The sequence below is a fragment of the Coffea eugenioides genome, unplaced genomic scaffold, assembly GCF_003713205.1.
Source record: "Coffea eugenioides isolate CCC68of unplaced genomic scaffold, Ceug_1.0 ScVebR1_2376;HRSCAF=3394, whole genome shotgun sequence".
Taxonomy (NCBI): Eukaryota; Viridiplantae; Streptophyta; class Magnoliopsida; order Gentianales; family Rubiaceae; genus Coffea; species Coffea eugenioides.
The window spans coordinates 1-15,129 of record NW_020862857.1 but is presented as its reverse complement, the minus strand read 5'-3'; the positions used below and the strand labels follow the sequence as shown (position 1 = coordinate 15,129).

At 36.6% G+C, this 15,129-nt stretch overlaps 1 protein-coding gene across 1 annotated transcript; it reads left to right on the top strand.

The window, feature by feature from the left end:
* Positions 1–4,692: 4,692 nt before the first annotated feature.
* On the top strand, positions 4,693–15,052 carry LOC113756508 (flavonoid 3'-monooxygenase-like). Its single transcript, XM_027300149.1, has 2 exons — positions 4,693–4,917; positions 14,084–15,052. Exons 1-2 carry the CDS (start codon positions 4,693–4,695, stop codon positions 14,984–14,986), a joined length of 1,128 nt encoding a protein of 375 aa, XP_027155950.1. The 3' UTR covers positions 14,987–15,052.
* Positions 15,053–15,129: the final 77 nt, after the last annotated feature.

The following is a 15,129-nucleotide window of genomic DNA, read 5'->3' as shown; positions in this document are numbered from 1 at the left end:
CAAATATGTAATTAAGACAAGATAAATAAATCAAGATAAAAGTCAAGAATTTAACTAGAATAAATAATCAATTCTCTTAAAAAATTCCTAACCCTAGAAGTAAATTAGTTCATCATAATTGTAAGAATAAACAAGAATTCAATATTGAAAATACAAGACGTGGAATAAAGCGTAAGAAAAGTTTCTTACCGACTCCAGATCCCGTGTCTTGATTGTCAATCTCGATTCTTCAATTCCTAAAGAAAGCCATAGAACTAATGTTTTGACAAGTGTTTTATCTCCTAAAAATGTTCTCAGTACTCCCATTTATAGTTTTCTATAATCTCTGTTGAATCTCGAAAGGAATAGGCTTCTTGAAATTGAAGAAAACGAGCCCCGCATAGTTTTTTGATGACATCCGGCGACAAGTCAATTTCAAGATCAATTTTCCACGCCTTTGGAATACATTTCCTCCTCGATCTCACTTTTTTACAAGTTAGGGTCCAATTAAAGCACAAAAAGGCATAATCAACCAATAATTTACATATGTAACTTTGCTAAAATCCACACCCTATTAGAGAGCTTGGGAGTTGGGACAGTAAATTTCACCTAAGAAAACTTTAACGAGACAATAATATTCCTAGTGGTGATTTCTATTGTGAAACAAAATAAAAGTCGCAACCAAATTTTTGTCTTTCTTTAAACTGCTTTTGGTGAATTCTATATTATGAAACAAAACGAAAGTCACAATCAAATTTTTTTTTTTTGCTACAAAACGAAAGCCAAAATATCACAATTATAACATGTGGAAGAATTCACATGGAAATATTGAAGATTGAAGAGAGAGATAAAAAAAAAAAAAAATAGGTACATAACGGAATTAAATGTCCTACCGATACTAAAAGCAGGAGCTTACAATTGAGGTTGGAATTGGGTTGACTCGATTGACCCTTTATTCCAAAGCTGATTGGACCATTTTTGAGGTAGCAATTGTTGTAATTTTGGCAACTTCAGTGGCAAGTGAAAACATCGACATACATCTTCTTGGTCTCTTTTTCCGCTTCCATTAAAACTCTGACAGGACCGAATGATACGGCAGAAAGTAGCCATTGTTCCAATTACACATCCATTTTCATGCTTAATCCCTCTCACCCCTCTCAATTTTGCTTTCTACATAAATTTTTTTTTTCCCATCAACTTTTTTAAGTTTTTTTTTTTGATGGAGTTTTGTTTCAGTACGTTTTTGTTAACTAATTTGTAAGTTTTTTTTTTTAATGAACTGTGAATTCTCGCAAAATTGAAACTCTGGACAAATGGAAGGAAGGGATATGCTAAACAGGTTTAAGTCAATCAATTTGCCTTGCAATTGTCCAAAGTATTAAAGAAATTAATGTGCTGATATGATGATGACATAAAGTACCGTAAAGTTTAGTTAATGACAATTTAGTACATAAAACTTCTATTTCATGCTACAAGCGCCTCCAATCCAATTCATAACTGTATGCTAATGATGGTTGAACATATATAAGTTACACATTTGAGAAGCAAAATTATCCGAGTCTCTTTAGCATTGATGAATTAGTGTTTAATTATGGCATTTCAAGTTAACCGTTGACAAGTAATTGTGTGACAAGTCCCTGAAAAATGATTGTCAATATGAGATAGAGATAGAGATAAAAGTAGGATGTATCTAATTTTACATTTCTCTTATCAGAATTGTTGAAGAGTCTGGAAAATATTCCAATAACAACAGTCTCTAATCCATGAAAAAAATAATAATCTTATTCATCAAAGTCATGATTTTGATATCCTTCAACGAAAGTAACACAGACTTGCTTCTTTTTTTTTTTTTTGAGCCCAAAAACTTCCCAGTACTTTCCAATTTGTTGGTTAATGGAATAAGAACTTTCTCAATATAGTTCATTGACTATTTATCCATAATTTTAACAGATTCTTCTCATGGCATGAAACTTATCTAATAATAAATTCAAAATAGTCATAATTGATATTTCAGGATAGCCGCAAAAGCAATTAGTAAATGGAAACGTTTAATGAAGAAAGTAAAATCAATGCATGTATGGCAACCTTTGAATCTATTACTTGAGTTAACATTGGTTAATTCAACTATTATGTTTTAAATTATTTTTCAACTATTATGTTTTAAATTTCAATGCATGTTCTATTATTTATTATGTGTTTGTTTGGATAGTGTATTATTTAGAATAATTACTATATTACTTTTTGTGATGTAATGTATGTGAAATAAAAAGACGATTGGGAATATAAAAAATTCGGTTAAAAAATATATTTATGATGCAAGCGAAATATTATTTTAAAAAATTTGGTATCCAAACACTCATGATTCATACCACTATTTTTGGAAAAATTCATAACATGATTCATAACACTAACTACTATTTTTCGGAAAAATTCTTGGATATTATAGTCTTTCTTACCAGTATTTTTTTAAAAGATTTATCTCATATTCCAATGTTGTCCAATGAAACTACAGGGAATGGAAGAACACAAGATTCTTCGGACATTAGAATGCATGGATCTTAATTTGGCATTTCGTGAGAATAAACCACTCATTCCCCTATATTCTAATTTGTCAAACGAAAAGGCTGCTTATGAGCATTACGAGCAATTTAATCGCTTAACTTTGATACTCATTAAGTCACATATCAGCAAAGCATTAGGGTTTTAACTACTAACTGTAACCAAGTCAAAGCTTACATGATGATAATTGATAAACATTTTGTAATCTCTAACAAGGCCTTGACTAGCACTCTTACGAAGAAATTTGCCAAATTGGGTGATATAAATTACCAAATTTGCCAAAAGTGGAATGTGAAATTCCTCCAAAATTCATGGAAGGAAAAGAAATAATCAAGACTTCAATAATGGAAACGGAAGCAAGAATAACGCTTGATAGGGTATAATTTGTTAGTAATTTTATTATTGATTTCCCCTTCTATCCCTGACAAATATTGTGTTAATTGCTGATATTTACTCATATTTGGTATTTGGACTTAATTTCAGGAATAAAGCAGAAAACTACCAAAAAGGAGGGACTTTATGGAAAATATGGAGATTTCTAAGGGTTTCAATGCTTGGGCTCTTGAATTGGTGGGGACCACAAGCTAGTGGAAGGCATCTAGTCATTTGGACTCTTAAAAGAAAGCTACGGAAAGAGACTTGGGGGCAAGAAGTACTTTGAAGGCTTTGTCCACATGTGTGGGGACCACCTAGATAGCCTTTAGTCATCTTTCTTTTATTGCTTAAATAGGGATAACGTAGAGTATGAGGGATATCTCTAGTTTTAGTTTAGTTTTAGTTTCTTTTCTTTCTTTCCTTAGACTGGCCTCTGACACACGCCAGGTGTTCGACAATATTCCCCAACGGGGAGATTTTCTCATGAGGCGTGGTTAAGCTTTTCTAGTTAAGGGGACAACTGAAGATTTGGTTCAACAATTACTGTGAGATCTAATTTATTTTAATTGCTTCCTTAATTTATTGGTATTTATATGTTTCCTGCTTTTAATTGCTATAGCTCGTGTGAGTGATTGAATAGATGCGCAATATTTAATTATTCACATAGGCTATTTTGCTAAATAGGGATAATTGAATCCGTAATTGTTCGTTATCTTTATCTCAGTAGCAACTGGCGTAATTGGGTTTATGTCAGAGGAGCATACGATCTAACTTAAACAAACCCTCGTAGCGTGTTTGTTAGTTAGGATTGGGCCTTTCTAATTATTAATGCAATCTAGAAATTAAATCCTACGGTCGTACCTAGGGTTGTTTTTGGGTTAGAGAAATAGTTAACGGTCGTACCTTAACTATCGAAAAAGTAAGGAAAGGTTGGTTGTTTATCGCGTGCATGACAACTATAACTAATCTATTAATAAATGTTGGAATTATATTTGAATCGATGATCAGTTGCATGAACCATTTCTGATGTGTACCCTTGGCTAGAGTTTCCCCAATCATTTCTTTTAATTAATTATTTTCTGCAGTTAATTTATTTAGTTAGCATTTAATCCAAAACCCCCCATACTTTGGACTCTAGAAGAAACGAATTATCCCCAGTCCCTGTGGATTCGACCCTACTCACCGCTATATACAAAATCTGTATTTTTCTCGAGTAGGTATTTATTATTGCACAGGTTCGGCACCTGTCAATTTTTGGCGCCGTTGCCGGGGACTGGTGTCAGATTAATTTGTTTCTTTTTGAGTTCACCTTGTTTTCATTTTTAATTTATTTTTCACTTTTTTTTTATATAGTTTATGGCTGCTAACATTCCATATTTTGATGATAGATTGGACTTTGTTCCTGAATGGGGTTATGAGACTCATGTTTTTCCTAATGATCAATGGGCTGTTGCAAATTGTGGAACTTATTTTGACTCAGGTTATTCAACTGACACATGCCCCGCATTTCAAGACAATCTAAGTGCTCCAATTGATACTTTCGGAGATTTTCCACCCCAATATCAAATGCAGTATGACCCTTATTCAAACGGGTATGATCAAGGATGGTGGGATAATTCCAGTTTTGATTATGCGACCGGGCCAATGGATTTTCAACAGCAAGAGTCTCAACAACCATCGTCCTTGCCCGGGTACCAGCAGCAATACCAACCCCGACCACCTCCGCCCCCTCAATCTGGTTCATCTACGGAGGAGATGCTGAACCAAATGATGACAACCATGGCGCAAAATCAGCAAAGGACGGAGGCAGCTATTATGCAAAATCAGCAAAAGACGGACTCCGAAATGCAGGACATAAGGAATCAGATAGGTCAATTGGCCACCAGAATGAACCGTTTGGAGTCCCAGAACCAAGGGAAGCTGCCATCTCTACCGGAGTTGAATCCGAAGAACGTGAGCGCAATGACCCTAAGGAGTGGGAAAGAGATTCAAGGGCCTGAGCCTGTGATCCCTAAGGACAAGGATGAGGAGATGCAAGAATGTCAAAATGAGAAATCTACAGATGCAGTTGAAAAAGAAGCCGAAAAGGAAGAAATGGAACCCCAACCGCAACCCATTGAAGTGAAAGAATCCAGTGAAGAATCATCAAATGTGGTGACACCACCTCCATTCCCTAACCCGCATTTTCTTAACTCTTACTCTATGATTTCTGTTAATGAGATTGATTTTGTTATACCGGAAGTTCTTGAGTCTCATGGCAGGAATGAGTTAAGAGTAGCTATGGTCAAATATCTTGAACCGTTGATGCTCTTGATGGAGGAGTGAATGAGAATGATTATCGTTGACTTGTTTAGCACCATTTACTAGTCCATGGAAGCCCGCAACTCGTGTGCTCAAGGATTACTCTATTTACGAGGGTTACCAGGATCACATTGAAGATGAAGCATTGAAGCGAGCCACAAGATTTTATCCTCCGTGAACAAGCATAGCATGTCTAGCCAAAGACATTAAAGAAAGGCGCTTTTTGGGAGGCAACCCAATTGTTGATTTTGTTATTTTTGTGTTCAATTTCTTAAATATGTCGTTTCTCACTTGGGTACTAATCACTCTTGATGTTTCCTCACTATGACCAGAATAGGTAATCTTGGCGTGCCCACGCGGTGTTTGTGACTCCTGAGATCAGTGGACGTTTGTCAATCTTGGCGTGCCCACGCGGTGTTTGACGACCCAAAGACAAAAGAAAAATTTTTATATTTTTATATTTCTCTTTATTGAAAAAAAAAAAAAATTTTTTTTTTTAGAAAAAAATAAAAAAAATACTTTCCATTGTAACCTGCGATTTTATTTTGGAAAATTCAAATTCTAAACTAAAAAAAAAAAAAAAAATCCCAAAAAACTATTTTTTTTTTCTTTTTCTCTTTTCTTTCCTTCTTTTTCTTTTCTTTTTTCTTTCTTTCTTCTTTTTCTTTCTTCCTTCTTCCCCGCTGCTTTCCCCTTCCCCCTGTCCTTTTCTACTTCAGCCGCAGCCTCCATGCTCCATGCCATCAGATCGCACGCCATCAGCTCGCGGCCAAGCCGCGCCTCTCCTCCACTCTCACCTTCCAGGAGCGCCGCCCCCTCAGCTTAGCTCGCCGCACCCCACCCACGGCCTGCTCCATCACCGTGCGCCTCCTCCAGCTTCGTCCGCCGCACGCCGCGGCTCCCTTTCCCATCGCGCGCAGCTCCTCCTGAGCTCGCGCGCCTCCACCGCCACCAGGAGCTCGCTGCGCCTCTCTTCACTGACCAGCTGCGCCGCACCACCAGCTCTTCAGCCCTTCACCTGCGCGAGAAGCCGCCGCCTCAGCTCGCCACTCCGCCGCTGCCATCGCGACAGCCCACGAGCCCCGCCTATTTCTCCCTCTCTCTGCCGCACGTCACCTCCACCCCAGCTCATCCGCCTCGCGTGCACCTCCTCCGTCGCGCCCCAGCTTCACCCCGCGCCGCCCTCCAGCCAGCTCCACCTCTGCACCTCCAAGCTTCACCGCCAGTCCACACAGCGCAAGCCACCTGTCAAATTCCTTTGACAGGTGGAGGTATTGAATTCTTCCCCAAATTAGTTTCACTCTCTGAAAGTTGTGGTTGAATTTCTTGATGGATAAACGAAGGTGATAATTTGGGCATTTTCTAGGGTAAATTTTGAACAGAGTTGGGTTTAATTGCTGACATAGTGGGGATATTTTCTGCTATTATTTGAATTTTTGGCCGGTTGATTAATTTTTCCCTGTGACTCACCAGTGGTACTGGTTGATTAATTTTAAAGTTTAAGTTCTTGCGGTTGTGTTGCTGCCATTGAATTTAATTCTTTCCTGTCTGTGCACCAGTGGTACTGGTTGCAGTGTTGCTTTCCATTTCTTAATCCTCTGTGCTGGACTGCCTATTCGATTCTTGAGTTTTGGTGCCTGAACTGTCTCTCGATTCTTACCATTAGTTGCTGGAATTGCTGGTTTCTTGGGTCATTTGCTAATTTTGGTGGGTTTAACTGGGTATTTAACTGTCCAATTGGAGACAGTTGTTGAGATTTTGGGTGGATATGTGTCCAATTGCTGAAATTTGTTGCTTTGTTTAGTTACTCACACTGCTCCTAGTTTGCTCGAGTGAAAGTGGTTGGACGTCCCTTGCCCGTGGAGTTTAACTGTTACATTGTTTGGGGTGCTCTCTGGTGTTGATTATATTGTTGAATATTATTTGGGTTTTGACTACTTGAGATTTCTATTGCATCTGGGAGATAAAATTTGCCGGCTCTTGTGCCAGTTCATTTGTTTGGGAATGGTTGGGGTTGATTTGGGAGGTAGTTTCCAATTGCTTGTCGTTTTGATTTCTGCTCATTTTTGGTGCTACTTGGTGTGTTCGGATTTATCAGGTGCAGTGGGTTGGCCATTTGATTTAATTTTTTTTCCCTGTACCTGCAGCGGAGGTACTGGTTGTGGTGTTGACTAAAATTTCTTATTCCTTTATGCTTGACTGCCTACTTGATTCTTGGGTTTTAGTGCTTAAATTGTTTCTCAAATTCTAAACGGTGGTTGCTAGAATTGCCTATTGCTTGGCCCAATTGCTAGGTTTGGTCGTTTAAAGTGGGTAATTGAATGTCCAATTGGTGACATTTATTGAGTTTCACTTGCTCCGTTTGGTTAAATTCTTTGCTCTATTGGGGTCCCTGTTGGTATCACTTGAGTTCTGCTTTGTTAGTTTCTGTATCGTGCCCCTTGATCTTATTTTGACTGAATGGGAGACCCAGTGCATATTCATTCAATTTGCTGTGTTGTTAGGGTACTTTTCTAGCATTTTGGGTGCCTTAGGGGTGCATTTTATTGTTTAGTTTGGCCGTGTGATTTACTTCTTTTCTACATGTGCACCAGTGGTACTGGTTGTGGTGTTTGGCGTATAATTTATTCGTCTTATGTGCACCAATGGTACTGGTTGTGTTGGTAATCTCGGACTGCTTTGTTTCTACATCTGACTGAATTGGGGCCACCAGTGAGTATTGATTGAAATTGCTGTATTGTTGGGATATTTGTATAGTCTCTAGGTGCCTAGGTTGTGCATTTTGTTGATTGGGTTGTCTACGAGGGAGGCACCAGTGGCTATTAAATTGTTATTGTTTTTAATTTGCTAAGTGGCCTCTCCCACCGATGGCCTCTGATGCTAAGTGGCGCCACTTCCGAGATCAGGTTCACCACGCGATGGCTCCAATCTCTAAGAACCTGGCCGCGTACTTCCACCATGTCTGCTTCACTCCCCCGTTCCTGCCTATCCCGTAGCCGCTTGAGAGGGATGTTTCGTTTTTCTCTTCGCTTTAATTGCTATATTACCTCCATTGAGGACAATGTCGGATTTAGGTGTGGAGGGAGAGCTGTGGTACAGCTGGTATTTCTGGTGTTTAGTTTTTAGTTTTTTTTTCCTTTATTTTCGTTGTTATTTGTTCTATTTTCTCGTTTATTTTCTTTTTTTACTTTTACTAGTGATCAGTTTTATATGAATACCAAGTTTTGATATTGGATTGCTGTTTCTAATTCTGCTATTGCCAAGTTTTAGTAATAAAAGGATATCAAGTTGATGTAGTTGAGTTCAGGAACATCTCTTTGGTGAATATCAATACTTGCTTGACTTTTCCAATTTTTGGTTAACTCTTCTAGGCATAGGGAATGATTGTTGGCATTCTTCATGTGAATTGGTCCAATTATTAATTTTAGTTCTCCATATTTGGAATTTGAGGCTGGCTGCTGTTATTTTTAGTTGTTGTGTTATATGATTGTAAATAAGAGTTGACTGTACTCCGCTAGTAGTTACTACTGAGTAACCGGGGATCTTCACCTAAAGTGTTGATTTTCGCGTCAAAAGGTAGTAGTTGCTATGAGTGCATGGTCTCGTAGCGATTGGAGCTGAGTAACCGGGCTCCTCCATCTATCAAATGTTGGAGTTCGCGTCAAAAGGCTCTAATGGCTAGAAACTAAGTCTTTTGTTATTATTGAAAAAGAAAAAAAATAGTAAAAAAAAAAAAAAAAAAAAGAAAGAAAAAAAGAGAAAAATAGAAAAACGTGATAAAAAAAGGTGAAGGTTGTGTAAGTGTGTGTCTAAAGTCAGCTTACCGATCTATGGGTTAATGTTGAGATTTGGATTAATAGTTGGACCATTTGCTGATAAATGTGAGCAATTATTCCTTTTTCTTAGATTAGTTTGCTTGAAATTGGAGGAGTTGGTAGTTTATATGCTAACCGGAGTGATTTTTCTTGGATCTTGACCTGTGTCGCTTGATATATGATTTTCTTGGTGTCTTGGCAATACGGTAGTTGGAGTAACAGCCATGGTCGAATTTTGGTGTTCAATTGTTGTTCTCATGCTTGAGGGCAAGCATGATTCAGGTGTGGGGGGAATTGATAGGGTATAATTTGTTAGTAATTTTATTATTGATTTCCCCTTCTATCCCTGACAAATATTGTGTTAATTGCTGATATTTACTCATATTTGGTATTTGGACTTAATTTCAGGAATAAAGCAGAAAACTACCAAAAAGGAGGGACTTTATGGAAAATATGGAGATTTCTAAGGGTTTCAATGCTTGGGCTCTTGAATTGGTGGGGACCACAAGCTAGTGGAAGGCATCTAGTCATTTGGACTCTGAAAAGAAAGCTACGGAAAGAGACTTGGGGGCAAGAAGTACTTTGAAGGCTTTGTCCACATGTGTGGGGACCACCTAGATAGCCTTTAGTCATCTTTCTTTTATTGCTTAAATAGGGATAACGTAGAGTATGAGGGATATCTCTAGTTTTAGTTTAGTTTTAGTTTCTTTTCTTTCTTTCCTTAGACTGGCCTCTGACACACGCCAGGTGTTCGACAATATTCCCCAACGGGGAGATTTTCTCATGAGGCGTGGTTAAGCTTTTCTAGTTAAGGGGACAACTGAAGATTTGGTTCAACAATTACTGTGAGATCTAATTTATTTTAATTGCTTCCTTAATTTATTGGTATTTATATGTTTCCTGCTTTTAATTGCTATAGCTCGTGTGAGTGATTGAATAGATGCGCAATATTTAATTATTCACATAGGTTATTTTGCTAAATAGGGATAATTGAATCCGTAATTGTTCGTTATCTTTATCTCAGTAGCAACTGGCGTAATTGGGTTTATGTCAGAGGAGCATACGATCTAACTTAAACAAACCCTCGTAGCGTGTTTGTTAGTTAGGATTGGGCCTTTCTAATTATTAATGCAATCTAGAAATTAAATCCTACGGTCGTACCTAGGGTTGTTTTTGGGTTAGAGAAATAGTTAACGGTCGTACCTTAACTATCGAAAAAGTAAGGAAAGGTTGGTTGTTTATCGCGTGCATGACAACTATAACTAATCTATTAATAAATGTTGGAATTATATTTGAATCGATGATCAGTTGCATGAACCATTTCTGATGTGTACCCTTGGCTAGAGTTTCCCCAATTATTTCTTTTAATTAATTATTTTCTGCAGTTAATTTATTTAGTTAGCATTTAATCCAAAACCCCCCATACTTTGGACTCCAGAAGAAACGAATTATCCCCAGTCCCTGTGGATTCGACCCTACTCACCGCTATATACAAAATCTGTATTTTTCTCGAGTAGGTAATTATTATTGCACAGGTTCGGCACCTGTCAACGCTAGGCAAGACGGCGTGGACTTCAGTTGTTTTTGTTTTTTCCAGTGTTCAATTCCTTTGGAGTTTCAATATTTGGATTGTGGTTTTTTAAGAAAATTTTTTTACAATTTTCATGAATATATTTTTTAATATCCTATTATCTTATATATATATATATATTAAATTATTATAGTATTTTTTTACAAAAAATTTAAAAAAATAAGAATCTAAACGCAACTGCAGCGCTAGTGCTTGGCAAGCTTGAAACAACCCTCTCGAATTAAGGCTTCCCTATTCTGTCTATCCCACATCGTTCTTGGGGGTTAAGGGTTGGGTAGTTAAGTTTTAGGGTTTGCCTCAAAAGTTGCCGGCTTTTGAGGTTAAATTTGGAATTAGGTTTAATTAAATAATTTTTTACTTCTGTAAGAAAAGGAAAAAGAATTAAGGTGTGATAATTTTGACAAAAAAAAAAAATGAAGGTGTGATAATGCTGCACGTCATCTCGAGTTTTCAGATTCCTACTTCTTCTATACTTTGACAAAAGACATGTCTATGTCTGGCAGGAAGTGTGATAATGCTATACGGCATCAACATTTTTTCAGATTCCTACAACTTCAATACTTTGACGGGATAATTTTAAAAACCTCCCTTGGGATTTTGATAATTTTACTCTGCTTTCCTCAAGTTTAAATAATTAGGCTTACTTCCCTTGACATAATAAAGGACCTATAATGACCTTCACTTAATAGACAATTCACAGTATAATACAATATATTTGGAAAACCCAAAAAAAAAAATCATATTTTTCTATGTCTTGCCTAACTCCACTCTTCTCTTTTCTAGTTATTATACTATTGTACCCTCTTTTTTCTCTTCAGTTTTATAGATATTACCAAATTGAAATTGTAAAATTAATAGTTCAATTGAGGGACTGAATTATATATCAAATTAGAAGAAAATCAAGAGATTTGGAGTGATAGAGAAAAAAAATAACGAAATTAATGATTGAAACAGGTTGGAGGATCAAAGATGGAAAATTTGCCATATATATATATTTTTTTTTCTGTGGCAAGCATTGATGATCCTTTGGATAGTTGCTTTGATTTGGAATTAGAGTTTTTACTTAGGTGGTTGTTATGAATTGGGATGGTCAATTTGTGATAAGTGTGGAAGAAAAGGATTGAATATATTGTATTTTTCCTCAAAGGGTAATTTAAGATTTTTGAGAAAAAATCTAGTTTGTTGGTCCTATATTATTATATAAACAATAAAAGTAAGGATTTAGATGTAATTTTTAAAACTTCAAAAGAGCTTTTGGCAATTATGAAAAACCTTAAGGAAGGTTCATGAAATTATCCCATACTTTGACAAAAGACATGTCAATGTCAGCAAGACGTGTGATAATGCTGCACGCATCAATGATTTTTCACATCCCTAGAACTTCAATACTTTGACAAACGACATATCTATGTGGCAAGAAGTGACATAATATAACAAAGAGCAAATTTTCTAAATAGTCCTTCAACTTTTTAACTAATTCATGTTTGGTTCTTCATCTTAAAAATGAGATAGAATGATCCTTCAATAAAATTTTTTAGACCAAATTGGTTCTTATATGGCATAGCAGCCAATAAAAAGTTCGATCAAAGTGGTGATGAGATTTGAATTTTCTTGCCTGTTCTGTCACATAGGGATCAATTCGGCCTAAAAAATTTCATTGGAGGGCCATTATGTCCCATTTTTAAGATGAAGGATCAAATATGAATTAGTAAAAATTTTGAATGACTATTTGGGGGATTTGCTCCATAATAAAATTGAAAGGCTGGGATGTTTAGAAAGTATTTAGAGGCTTTTAGCAAAGTGTATTAATGGGAAAAAATGATTTGATGGGCATACCCATGAGATAATCTTGACCTATTGAACTTGAAGAGGACACGGCTGCTGTGGAAATTAAGTTCAAATTAAGACAATTCGTGGTTTCTGACCTGCAGCAATGAGTGATATTTTTAGGAACCTCTCTTGGGGTTTTTGATAATTATTCAGTATCCTTAAACTTCTAAAACTATCACTTACCTCCCTTATCATTCAAACTGAACGTCACAAGTCACCAATTGATATTTTTACCCACAATACTATAGGTTTATTCTGGAAAAATACTTTCCAACCAAAAGAATTGGCAGGATTTTCTTCTTTTGCTTTTTTTTTCTTTTGAATTTTGCCCTGTTTTAATAAAAATGTCGCATATATTAGTCCCAATTCAGGAGATTATATTTTTTAGCGTAATTCTTTTATGCCAGTTTACCTACCACATTCCCCGCATTAATTTCATTGCCTTCATATTATTGGAAGAGTTTGTATTTTCACTAGCGAAGTTGAGCTTGTTTAGGGTTTTTTTTCCTCCGCTCTCAATTTTTTTTTCTTAGTTTTGGCTCTCAAAAATTTCTGGTTGTGGCCTTGCAATTAGAACCACTTTTTTTTTTTTTTACTAATATTGAAAGATTTGGTGAATCGGATGACTTCCCACTTGAATTTCAAGAGACCAATCTTGTTCTCTCTATTTCTTTACTTTATATTTTAAAATCTGTTCATCAATGTTTCAATTCTTTTCACCTCAACTCTCTCCATATGCATTTCCAGCAACATAAGTATCCGTTCCGATTTCAACAATAATGTGCATAATAGTTGTTATTGTTATATTTAGTTGCATTACAATAACAAACACTACACAAATTTTTCTTGAATTTTAAATCTTTTATTAATTCTAATATGGATTTTGCATAATGAACGAACAAGACAACTGAAAGGGCAATTTTGAAATAAAAATATGCTCAATTTACTTAAATGAATCATTTAATCTTACTTTGCTCCTAGTTAGGGGTAGTACATGAATCGAGTTGCTCGCAAGAAATTCAGTCAAAGCTCTACTCGAACTCGAGTTTGACTGATACTCGAGTCAATTATTGAATCGAATTCAAGCATCTAGGTAATTGTTAAATTACCTAAAAACCTATATTTTTAGCAAAAATTGTCTTACCACTCGAGCTCGAATTTGATCTTAATTTGCTTCTTGAGCACCTTTATCTTTCACATGAGCCGAGCTTGAGTTTCAAAGTTGATGAGCTCAAACCTGAGTTCGAGCTCAAGTAATGTCTTCAAGCTCATCGAGCTCGAGCTTGAATACATTCCGTATTTGAGTTTGATTCCGTTCATTGCCATTCCTATCCTAGTCATTGAACATGTTACAAAATAATTTATTTAGGGGAGGTTAATGAAATTTTCGAAAGTTTCGAAGTTCTAAGTGATATTCACAAAAAAACCTTAGGGAAGGTTTTCAAAATTATCCGAAAGAATCAATTCAAAGCCATTGAATGCGATGTGCCACAGATTAACCTTATCAGAACATACCATGTGCATATAAACCCCCACTGGAGTTCATTGCCATACTAACTGTATTTCAGAACTATTGGAGACTTGGCTACCTTAGCCTTGTTCATGGGTTGGTGCATTGGCTTTTCTCTCTTAGCCTTGGCATGGGTTGTTGCATTGGCTTTTTCTCTCAAAAGTATCCACTCACAAACGCCTAAAGCTAAATCATCCACCAGGACCAAAACCATGGCCTATTATTGGCAACTTGAAACTCCTAGGTTCAATCCCACATCAATCCTTGCACTTGCTGTCCCAGAAATATGGAGAAATCATGCAACTAAAATTTGGTTCCAGCCCTGTTGTAGTAGCTTCATCCCCTGAAATGGCAAAAGAATTCTTGCAAACACATGACAACATCTTCGCCTCTCGGCCTACAACTGCTGCTGGCAAATACACTAGCTATAACTGCTCCGACTTGACATGGGCACCTTATGGTCCATTCTGGCGACAAGCTCGTAAACTTTATCTAACCCAAATATTTAATCCAAAGCGACTTGACTCCTTCGAGAGCATACGCATTGAAGAAAGGCGTGCTTTCATTTCTAGCTTGTATGCTCTCTCAGGAAAGCCAATAGTTATGAGAGATCATCTAACACGTCTTACCCTCTCCACTGCAAGCCAGATGGTTTTAAGTAACAAGTACTTTGCCCAATCTGAAGGGGAGGGATCTCTACCTACCTTTGAAGAATTCCAAGAGATGATAGATACTTGGTATTTGCTGAGTGGTGTGTTCAATATTGGGGATTGGATACCATGGCTAGACAGATTTGACCTCCAAGGTTATGTAAAGCAAATGAAAGAACTTCACCAGAAATTTGATAGATTCCATAACCATGTGCTTGATGATCACCAGGCCAAGAGGAAAACGGAGAAGGATTTTATCCCTAAGGACATGGTTGACATTCTATTGCAATACGCTGAAGATCCAGATCTCCAGGTTAAACTCACCAGAGATCAGATAAAAGGGCTAATTCAGGTGCTATTTCTTCTCATTGTTTAATCAAATTCCTAGGTCTCTGACTCTTTACCTCTTTAAGTTACTGAATCTGAAAGCCAGCAGTCTTGCTTAGTATAATGTGCCATTAAAGATAACAGCCTCCTTTATTCTAATTAAGAGTTTTTTATTTCCTTTCTAGATTAATA

What these genes read in the sequence shown, in the direction of transcription:
- LOC113756508 (XM_027300149.1), top strand. Translation starts at nt 4,693, where the DNA reads ATGGCGCAAAATCAGCAAAGGACGGAGGCAGCTATTATGCAAAATCAG. An exon ending in AGATTCAAGGGCCTGAGCCT is followed by an intron (nt 4,918 to 14,083) that starts GTGATCCCTAAG and finishes TTTCTCTCTTAG; the next exon opens with CCTTGGCATGGGTTGTTGCA.